The sequence below is a fragment of the Sinocyclocheilus grahami genome, unplaced genomic scaffold (genome assembly GCF_001515645.1).
Source record: "Sinocyclocheilus grahami isolate Dianchi unplaced genomic scaffold, SAMN03320097.WGS_v1.1 scaffold589.1, whole genome shotgun sequence".
NCBI lineage: Eukaryota > Metazoa > Chordata > Actinopteri > Cypriniformes > Cyprinidae > Sinocyclocheilus > Sinocyclocheilus grahami.
In genome coordinates this window covers 410,891-422,665 of record NW_015505768.1, presented here as the reverse complement: position 1 = coordinate 422,665, position 11,775 = coordinate 410,891, and the positions used below count along the sequence as shown (strand labels likewise).

At 36.7% G+C, this 11,775-nt stretch overlaps 1 protein-coding gene across 1 annotated transcript in view; it reads right to left on the bottom strand.

The window, feature by feature from the left end:
* The window catches only part of LOC107557119 (teneurin-1-like), a 208,840-nt gene that overhangs the window by 102,278 nt on the left and 94,787 nt on the right, over positions 1 to 11,775 (bottom strand). Inside the window, exons 4-5 of the mRNA XM_016240450.1 lie at positions 8,135 to 8,372; positions 3,587 to 3,825 (exon numbers count right to left, since the gene is read on the bottom strand). Of these exons, the coding sequence (XP_016095936.1) occupies positions 3,587 to 3,825; positions 8,135 to 8,372 (477 nt within the window). The remainder of the gene's footprint in view (positions 1 to 3,586; positions 3,826 to 8,134; positions 8,373 to 11,775) is intronic.

Genomic DNA, 11,775 nt, shown 5'->3' with positions numbered 1-11,775 from the left:
GTGTGGAACCGGTATCCTCCTGTGTTAGGTAGAGGCACTGAGAAGCCCCGGTTTGTGTCGGCTTGCTAAAACTGCTCCAGAGTGTCCGTACTCTAGTCCCTGCCGAGCTCCTCCGTCCCCTCGGCTGCCAGACGTGGCGGAACGTCCGGCGCTAGGCCCTCACTCAATGAATCCATGAGAACCGGTAGAGGGCTGGGTTCCATATCTAGAGGCCTAAGTGGTTCCCATATGTGTAAAGTCCACAGTATAGCCTCAGAGCCCGTGTTTCCCCGGCAGACTTCTGCCACTCCATGAGGGTTACAATCACCTCCAATTTTCCATATGAACCTAAACGGATGTTTGAGGTATTTGCTTCCGAAACCTCCTTCGGGAAGGATGGGGCTTCCGCAGCGTCCCTGTTCCAAGTGGAATGGGTATGTTTTCCCAGTGTTATCCAATCTCACTGAGTGGGTAGTGCTACGACAATGGTGAATGGTCTTCTTGTTGCGAGCCCCAGCCTACACCAAAAAGAGGCGCAGGTGGCTCGCACAGGGCACTGGAAGGGGCAGCATCCATGGTGGTTTGGTAGGGAATCCCAAATCGTTGGTCACGACGTGACTCGTAGTGACCGACTGAAAGGGAACATCTCGGTTACGTATGTAACCCTCGTTCCCTGAAGGAGGGAATGGAGACGTCACGTCCCGTCGCTACGGCTGCTGTATCATCGCTGAGTGGCCGGGTCACCGGCTCGGCTCCTCGGCGAAAACCAGGCATGCATTGCACCGGCTGCCTTTTTATGCTCACGCTATGATCAGCAGCAGCTGGATGCAATGATTGCATGCCAATGTGCATTGGCTCGTTTAATTACACTTGAAGTAGATTGGTCTCTCGAAGCAAGATCCCAATTCGTCTGGATACTATCAGCTATCTGGGTCATTGCACTCATACAAAAACACCTCCCATTTATCCCTCCGAAACGAGCAACGCACACCAACAGACAGCTCCCTTTGACACACACCAAAAAAACTCACACGTAATAAAATGTTTTGTGTGCCACACTGTTATTATGGGGCAATGCATCATGACGTTATGAAAATAAGTATAATGTCTAAAAGTCTAAAAGCCACACACACACAGATTCACTCAATGTCTTTGATACATTTTCATCAACAATTATTGATTGCCTCTCTCCCTCTGTCCCTGCAGGGTCCTTGACTCAATTAGGGCATAACAAAAACACACACACACATTCACACCTTACTTAATGTCTTCATAGAGTGGTGCAAGTCTGGTAGCTTACGTGTGCTTGTTAAAGTAAAAATTGTGGTGAGGCCAGACGATACAGCCTCATTAAACTCATTGAATTAAACATACACAGACCAGTTAAAACCCTTCTCTTAGGATAAACAGTCTATTAAAGCATCTGAGCTTAATTTAAACAGTGAACTCAATACTGTCCCTTATTCTTTCTCTAATGATAATTATATACTCATACCTTAACAGAATTCACACCAACGGAATACAGCTGAAAGCTCTTATGATTTAACTCCATTAAACTTCCATTAAAGTCCATTATCCATAAAATTACACACTTCTCACTCCCCGTTTAATTTACTTTTTTTTTGCTAATATTTTGACTAATTTTATAATGCTTTTAGTTACCAACAGAGTGTATTAGTCTCAGCTCCAACATTACAATGTGTACCATATTTAAAGGAGTATTCCAGGTTAAATACAAGCACAAAAACATATAAAAAAGTATATTCTAATCAAATAAATAAAATCTAAGTTATGACAATTTTTTGGCTTCAATTCAATTCCACACATTTTACCCAACAATCAATGTAGAAAGCCATAGTGGGTGCCTACTTACGACCTGAAGATTTAGTGGAGAATTATATTGCCCTGATGCTAACCTTAACACAACCCTAACGTTAAACTAAAAGACTTTGGGAAATTTCAGATAGGATATTTACGATACGCCTACAGGCCAATTAAATTAGACTTCAGCACCGGCACACAACACAGTCACGTTTTCAGTTACCATGTTTTATGGATATTTTTCTTCTCATCGGTGATGCTTTCACTCGACAGGACAAACGTTTTTGTTCAGCATGTGAAGATAATGCAGATTCATTCATTCTTTATTTTCCTCTTTATCTTTAAACCCCTTTATCCCGTGGCTTCCCTTCATTTGCCCAGAAAATGAACTGAGAACACATTTAGATTGTTAGATAAGAATGAAAGCTAAGAGACAAAGCAGATGGATTGCATCGGTTTAGACAGGGTGCCACTAACGATGGGGTGAAAGATGATCATATGATCATTAACGGCACATCTCCAGAGCACAAACACGCACACACTCACACACATCTAGCAAGCGGTTTCTCTGGCATAATTAATGGAATAGTTCACCCAAATATTAAAATGTGTCATCATGAGGCTAAAGTTGTCATGACAGAAAAAAATATTAAAAGCTGTGAATAACATATGACTCATTTGCTATAATTAAAAAAAAAAAAAAATCACATTAAAAAAATTAACATCACCTGCAGAATGTAGGCAAACCCAAATTTACTGTTAAAAATGCTGTGTACAGCTGTATGTTCAATACTCATCTGCTAATAATAATAATAATACACCATTTAAAATGTTGGACAAGTACAATTTTTTTTTAAAGAAATTGATACTTTTCTCAACAAGGATGCATTACACTTTTTAGAAGGGACAGTAAAGCAGTTATAATGCTACAAAATATTTCTATTTCAAATAAATGTGGGGTCAAGGAATCCAAGAAAAATAGTATCACGCTTTTTACAAAAATATTAGGCAGTACAACTGTTTTCAGCATTGATAATAATAATAATAATTCCACTTGCGCTCTGTTATTGTATATAAAAAAAACGTTGTTCTGTGGAAAGTCATAATTCCAAATGGAATGTGTTTGGAACAGATATACACACTGCAGAACAGAAATGAACATCAAAAATGTCAGATTCTCAAGAAATCATTATAACGTGTTTGGGAATTGCAGAGGTCCTCGTTTCATTAGCGAGAAACACACTCCCAGACACATGATTACTGTTTAAGAGGCTGCCGTGTGAACTTCTGACCAGAAACTTTATTAACTGCAGCCTTTCAAGCGTTAATGGATGAAACCTTTTGCCCTAATGTTTTTCTGTAAAACACACATCATGTTTTACTGAGATTTTCAAGAGAAATGCCTGTGAGAGGGTGAAAGCTGGTGAAAATTAAGTCAGTACAGTAAGGTGCACAAGCACCTCTCTCTCTTTCACACACACACACACACACACATACGGACTTGGCTAAACAAAACTTTAACACCATTAACCTCTGAATGGCCTTGTGGGATATTTACTCTTTCATCTCTCATTCTCCCTCATCCCTCGGTCATAAATATTCATCTCTCTAATAGAGTTTTTCACAGTGTGAGTTCTGCTAATTCCACATGACCCCGACCAGCATGACAGCAGCCATGGACAGAGAGAGGGAGAGAGAGAGAGAAAGAGAGAGGGAGAGAGAGAGAGAGAGAGAGAGAGAGAGAGAGAGAGAGAGAGACATAGAGGCAGAGAGATAAGACACTCACCGATGATGTACGTCAGCAGAAGAGCAAGAGTCAGCGTAATTGCGCTGGCGCTCAAAGCCGTACATTTCCAGTTACAGCAGCGGTAGGGTTTGCTGAATGAGAAGAGCGGTCTGGAGAGGGTGGTTCTGGGTAGAGGCCTTGGAGGCGGCGAATACACTGTGCTGGACGTCAGAGGGTAATTCTGATTGGCCGCATTGAAAATGGCAGACGAACCTGAACTATGCTTGAACAGGAAGTGCCTGTAAAGGAAAGGAATCGACACGTTATGTGCTACTTGATCTGTCAATCAGTTTCTTTATGAATATCTCAAATTACACCTGGAAGAGTTAAAGAGAGGCAGAGAGAGCAAGATGGTGAGAGAAAAAAAGAGAGAGGTGCGATTGGAGTGTGTGATCACTCTCACTTGCTTTGGTTACTAATTGGAGTCATTTGCACTTGCGTGCATTTAATTACAGATTTTTAGCACGAGATTAATGAGCCATTATTAATAGATAACATCCTTTAGATGAATTATGATATTAATTACACAGAGGAGTCCATTCTTAGAGTAATTAAAAGGTGCCTGCTTAAAAACAATTTACTCAGAGATGCACAGTCCTGGTGTTGTCGAGCACTAAGTAATCTTACCATGCTTGGCAGTTACCAAATAAAAACAAAATTAATAATAATAATGACATTTTTATATTAAGATTTAAGGTTGAAATGTACATTAATGTATAAGGGCAATATTTTAGGTGTACTTTCTTTTTTAACCATCTTTTAGCTTTTTTGAAATTCACTGAAACAATCCCTTGGTATGATAAAAATAAAATTAAGTAATTTTAGAAATTTAAAATGTACTCTCTTAATTAATATGTGATCATAAAAACTGCACACATAACAATTTTATAAGAATTAGAAAAAAAAGTAGCTTAAAGAAGTTTTAGATGAAGTATATCATGTCATAATGCAGGACACTGCTGTCACTGCTTGACATGTCATGTCAGCTACCCGAGTTCTTAAAGCCCTTGTAGTTATTCTTTCATTTTAAAATCAAAAGTTCCCATTTTTTTATCCCGACATGTGGCTAGACCGGTTGGTCTGTGAAGCACACAGGTGCAGAAACATGGTCGTTTAATCGTGTCATCACAATGACAGACAGATTGACAGAGAGCCATGGGGAAATTGGTTACAGCTTTTAGGTTAAAATCCCAAAGGCAGCAGAAGACAGATCTTCAAATTCCCAAGATACACATGATTCTCAACTGAATCAAATTGATCTCTTTGCAACATCAGCTAAAGCTGGACCAGGGTAAACGTGTGCAACTCTTCCAAAGACACAAAGGGTCAATCAATAAAAAGGAACAAAATCATTGAAAGGTAGATCAGTCTAAACACATTTACAAGTTCATATGCTGATGAGACAAAAAAAGGCATGATGACATCAATACAGATCGAAGATTATGGTGAAAGACTGAACACACACACGTCTCTGTTTATATTATAGAGGAGACTATCCATCTGTTGTTCTTTAAATTAAGCTAATTACTACACCCAAAACAAAACCGTACCCCCAAAACTTTTGGCACTTTTCAGTTTTTATTGAAACAATGTTTAGTCCATTTATGGTGTTGTTTTCATTGTCATGTCTTCTCAAAGGTCCCCACAAAATAGGTCGTTTCAGGTTTTACTATATTTCCGGGGACATTTGGGCCCTACAAAGTTAGCAAAACCTGACCACGCTTGCAAGTGGAGACTCACAACAGCACTGTACATAAAAATACAATTATGGCTGATAACAGATGAACAGTTTTAATCAAACTGAATACATTATGTGCAGATTGGATAATTAATAAAAATCTATTGTAATTTATTGGATATATCATACTGAAAAATATTGTTGTGGCATTGCAAGAAGTGCCATTAAATGTCAATATATTGTCTGTTTTTTTCCCCATATCAATTTGTTTAGCAAAATCCAATTTGTCAGTGTCCAATCTATGTAATTTTTTAACACATTATTTTGTATCTAATTATTTGCATGAAATTAATAAATTAAATTTACAGTGATAATAAAAAATATTTTCAGCCAACGTGGCTAAATGACCAAAGTAGTCAGCTACAGGATACAAATGTCGAAATGTAAAGAAAAACGCAAAATGCAGATACTGTTTCAGGGTCAAATACATGTCAAGTACTAAAGACAAGTAGAGTCAATGAGAATATGCCCAGAAACAGACAAGCAAGTTCTGGTTATTTGTTTATAGTGTCTTACAGGGATGCTGTACAAAGCCCTGAAAGGAGCGTTTAAATGAGCATGCATTGGTAAAACGAGGCTTGAGACTGAGAGAAAATTACAGTTTACCTCAGCCATTAAAAAAAGACAAGTTAATTTCACACTTAGACATGCAGAACTAATCCTGTCTTTATTTACTGTAGAATAAATAAATAACAATTAACACTCAGAAAACAAAGAGAAAGAGTGAGACGACGTTAAAAAGACACAAAGAGAGAAAGAAAAGAGCAGGTGTGAACATGGAGGATCACAGTTATACAATTCAGATTTCTACAGTCTCAAAATAAATTACATTAAACTAGCTGCTTTTCTCACTGAAATCTGAGAGCTTGAATTTACATGGCCAGTATGGGGCTTGTTGTGAAACCACTTTTAAAAATCTGTGAAACATGGCATGTACACGGAAAACTGTCGTAATGAAAAAATCTCAGATTTAAATAACACAAGATGTAAATGCAAGATGTAAAAAAAGACATAAAAAAAACTTTTTAAGCCAGCCAGTGATCACCATGCATTTCCATTGTATTCGAAGCCTCAGCTTGACTTGATTAACACAAATATTTGAATATAGATTTTTATATTATATATGAAAACGTTTAATTTTTCTATATTTTAATATATATACATTATATATATATATATATATATATATATATATATATATACAGTATATATATATATATATATATATATATATAATCTTAAACATATTTATATATTAAATATAAATACATTTCAATATATTTTTTATGTGAAAAATATCAAAAAGGTGTGCATATCCAAAACAAAGTTGGGTACAGGTGTAGGTGTATGTATATATAACAATCATTTTTTTTACTAATTCAGTACATATACAGTGTATGGCGACTGAATCAGCAAGTGTTCGGAATAATATGCTTCTCCTCTGTGCGTTAATGTTGGTCTATTGATCCAGATTTAATTGAGAAAGTTCATTTGGGAGAGAGCAACATGTCAGCAGGTATAGACTTCACCATGACGATGACACGTTCTCGATACAGTGCCAATGTCATCGGGCGATTGGCTAGAGCCGCTATTTAAACTGGCCAGAATCTCTCAGGCAACCCTTTAACCTGAGGACTTTCCTGCGGCAGTTGGCAGGATTTTTCGAACCACTCTACAAAATTGGTAAATCTGCTTTTCTTTAACCCCCAAATCTCAAAGAAAACATCTGAATGGGTGACATTCACTCCGTGCCCTTTTTCAATCCAAAGTGTGAGGCCATGTGAACTCTGTAAGCAAGTGAGGTTACATTTCTACACTCCTACTGCTGGCTTCATTCAGACGCTTCATTCTCCTTTCAACAGCATTAAGTGATGTTTGAAAAACAGGACTGGAGCTGCTGGAAAAATACATAAGGGCTAAGTTACCCAGCATTTCTTTAATAGCTGCAAGCATAAACATTCCATTGCTGCCTGCTGCTTGTGGTGACTTTTGAAAAGGTGCTGCAGTGCTTAGTGTGGTTCAGAACACTTGAAATCTGTTAATAGGTGTTGTTTAGAGACAGCTGGATTTGGATAATGGTGGCTTTATTTAATCACAACATGACAAAGAATGTTACATGCTTGACCAGCATGGCAAATCTTCATAAAACAATAAACATCTCTCCATGTACATAACAGCTATCAGCATCAGTGGATCTGTGACACAGCTACGGTTGTTTGTTCAACTTCTCAGTCAAAAGGTTTGTGTGCGTGTAAGACAATCACCCCAGGAAGACAACTTCATTTCCTCCCTCAAAGCAGACACGTCTATCCTTCATCATTTATTTACTCTCCCATTTCTCTCTTTCAGAAGAGTAGGTAAACCCTCAATCTTCATCTTCATCATCATCATCATCATCATCATATCTCTCCATCTGTCGTTCACAGACAAACACATATACTCAGCTCATGCATATTCTCTCTCTTGAAGATTTAGTCATTCCTTTGTCTGTTTTATTATCCAAGCTTAACTTTAAAAATTAATTGGGTGTTTCTTTGGAAACTTGTCTAACTTGGTTGCTTGAGATTGAATAAACAAAGTCTGGTGTGGGCCAAATTTTGCTTACAAAGTAGACGTCAATGAAGAACTGAGGAAAATGGCTTTAAAAAACACTTAATGTCTTAGTAAAAATGTTAAAATGCAGAAAGGTGATGTTAAGACATAAGGTTTTAAGGATCATAAAACATCATTACCTCAGTATAAAACAATAAAAGTCAAATGGAAAGACCCCACTATCATAGAAAAACAAATGTACGTGTTTGTATTTTCACCTGGTCTCTAGTGGTATGTTGCTGTTCAGTGCCCAGGTATTGTGTGTCTGGCCGTTGTCATCCTGTCCAGCTTTGTTCCCAGAGTCCAGTGGTTGGCATCGGGCGGGAAGTGTGCTTCTCTGCACCACCTCTGGAAGGGGAGCCGGTGCTGGACGGGCACAGGTGCAAGCATGGGGCGGGGGAGGCGGAGGGGGCAGTGGTCGAAAGGTGAACTGAGCCACAGGGCTGGAAGGCAGATCTTGAAAGGAAAAGAAAAGAAAAAGAGAGAAAGAGCAAGAGAAAAAGATATTTAATTATAATATTTAATGATAGTCTTCAAAGTGTCCATTTCCTGAGAGAGAAATGGATCCTTTTAAAAATCATTCTCCCGTTTCTTGTACAGACTCTATTTTCTTGTCAAACTCAAAAAAACCTTTAGTTACACTTCACTTTACAGCATATATGTATAATGAATTATAAAGCTATTCTTTATGCATTTTAATGTCCTACAGCTTGTAATCATTTGTGTGGCCTCATGTATAATACATATAAAAGTAAAATACAGTAAAATACATAATCAGCATCCAGTTTCCTGAGTTATTTAATGTGTTATCATGTGCATTACACTGCATTAAACTCTTTAAAGTTGGATCTATGAATAGGTACTGAAAACGGCAATGAATAGGGTACAAATTGGTGTCTTTTTCCTTTACCTTTTCTTAAATATGCTAGACAAACTATTATCTAACAAAAAGATAGACTAAAGATTACCAAAGCTTGAAAATAAATTAGTTATAACTTGTAAAGTTACCCCCAACCCAAAACCTGTGATTTTGGCCTGTCCCACCACACTCGTCTTGTGGTTTTTAAGTCCAAAAATAAAAATCATAAAACAATATAAAAAAGTTAAATTAATAATCAATGAATTGTTCAATCATTCCATAGAATTGTCACACCAAGGAAGTTACACCATTTGGACTTTCTAAAACACAACAAGAAAACAAATAAAGACTCATTTCATTTTCGCAATTTTTACACAAATATTAGCCCATTGAGCACATTTGTTGAGCTCAACCATTGAAGCCTATAACTACATATCATTAAATAACTCAACCAAATACTTTTATTTTATTCATGGGAAATATAAGCTGAAAAATGTGTTACTGAAAGTGGAACTTATGACTTATAACTAGAATTTGCAGAAAGTAGCAAGTACAACATTATATACCATATACCACAAGAACTACATTATAGCATTATAAGCATATTAAGACAAATATATTAAGACATATATAGAATTCAGACATGTTTAAAAAATATAATTAATTATATAGCTTACCTTTATAGCAAGAATATTTAAAATGCATAATATGCATATAGGCTTCATGTGGTGTTATTAAACCTCTTTTCTCACCTTTTTTCCAGTGGTCTTATTATCTTTGCAAAACAGCACATTCTACTTGGATACTTAAGCTTCTGCTTGAATTACAACAAGCTGAATGGTCCGTAAAAGCATCACAATAAGTGTCCACAAGTGTCTGCATCCGACTCCATCGGGATCGAGATCACAGAAACTCCACCTGATGTTGCAGCATCTGCACACATGCTGCGTTTTTCCATCATTTTCTCTTCTCTTTCATTTAAAATGAAGCTTAGTGTCTACTGCTACTGCTACCTACTGCTAAACTCACCCTGCTGGAAAAAAGGATACACACACACACACACACACATGCACAAAAATGTCTGATCCTTCCCTTCTAATTCCATTAGGCTCTCATCGGGTTTATCTATCTGCTTTAGTGTGCTAGAGATTCTCTCTTTATTATTTTTGTCCTTCCCTTTCTGTCACTTCACTTCATGCCTTTCACTCAATCTCTTCTGAGAGCCAAAATTACCTCCTAATCGGAAAAGAACACTTTCTATTTGAAGATTTGGCAAAGAAATAAAAAAATAATAATAAATAAATAAAATAAAAAAAACACACACACCCATATGTCCACACAAAGCTCTAAATTTCAATCTCAATGACTGGACCTATATCGACTTATCACACAATATATGTACATGACCTCAATAATCTTTGGTGACGCAATTATATTTCATTATATTGCCCATTATATTTACATAAAAATTAATGTCACCATGTTTTTTGCATTCCACTTGTGCCTGTGTCTTTTGCAGCTTCTCGTACATAACGTGGTGTAGTTGGTGCTAATTCAAATTTAAAAAATGCTTCTACAAAAAAGTTTAACTTGCAGATATGGCCTTGTTTAGGGATCTGTGCCTTTGTGCATACGGACATCTAACTGCTAAGTAGGGATTGTGTTTTTCAGCAATACAGTGCACCTTAATATAGAGAGAAAAGAAGGTCAGGGAAAAATATGTAGATGGAAAAATCTCCAAACAAGTTATTTGTGAGTTTTTCTTTTTTCTACTTGTTATTTTGCACGTTTTGTTAAAAAAATGTTTATTTACTATTTATTCAAGTTTTTTAAGGTATCTAATATTTTGATACTTAATTTCCATGATCTAAATACTCTTAAGAATTAAAAGTTTGTTGTCATTTGAAAGTGTGTTGGCCTTCTTGCATTATTATGCTTGTATATTCAGTGGCATAAAATGGTCTTAAAATGACAATAATATTGTTTATCGCAATTATTTCTGGGGCAATATATCGCACAACAAAAAGTTGTTATCGTGACAGGCCTACGCCCTACACCTAAACCTACCCCTTACAGAAAACTAACATGTTTTTTAAGCCTTTTGTTTTACAGGGACACGGGAAGTGTCCTCATAAACCATGTTTACATTGTAGTACCCATGTCATTATACACATTTGTAGCAAATTAGCTCAAAAGGGAAATGGATATACAATTATTTATATGAGCTGCCAGTAGTAACTGTAGCAGAATTAAATTGCCATCAACTAATCTGTTCGTCCAGCGAACATTCAGTGTAAGTTCATATCAACTCTAGGAAAGGATATTTCCGTGGCCACAGTTGTTATCGTGACAGGCCTACGCCCTACACCTAAACCTACCCCTTACAGAAAACTACTTTTTACTATTTTCACTTACAGAAAACTTACAATTTTTGAATTTCATAAAACACCATTTTACATGTTTTTTAAGCCTTTTGTTTTACAGGGACACGGGAAGTGTCCTCATAAACCATGTTTACATTGTAGTACCCATGTCATTATACACATTTGTAGCAAATTAGCTCAAAAGGGAAATGGATATACAATTATTTATATGAGCTGCCAGTAGTAACTGTAGCAGAATTAAATTGCCATCAACTAATCTGTTCGTCCAGCGAACATTCAGTGTAAGTTCATATCAACTCTAGGAAAGGATATTTCCGTGGCCACAGAAAATACTTTCATACAGTATTAATGCATTAGAGCATGTAGTAAGGATCAAAATGCTAAAGAGACATTAATTTGCAAGGCAGAATCAGAAACTCATGTAATTTGTGCACAAGAGTTTTATTAACTAAACACTAACACAAACTAGTCTAACAAACAAACGTACATACACTCACGCATACATACAAAAGGGGAGCAAAGTGGGTGAAAGAGATCATTAGAAGAACAGGGAATGAAGCTATGGAAAATGAGTCAGTTAACCACCTGAGTGAAACCATCAGCGCCATTTTAGAAC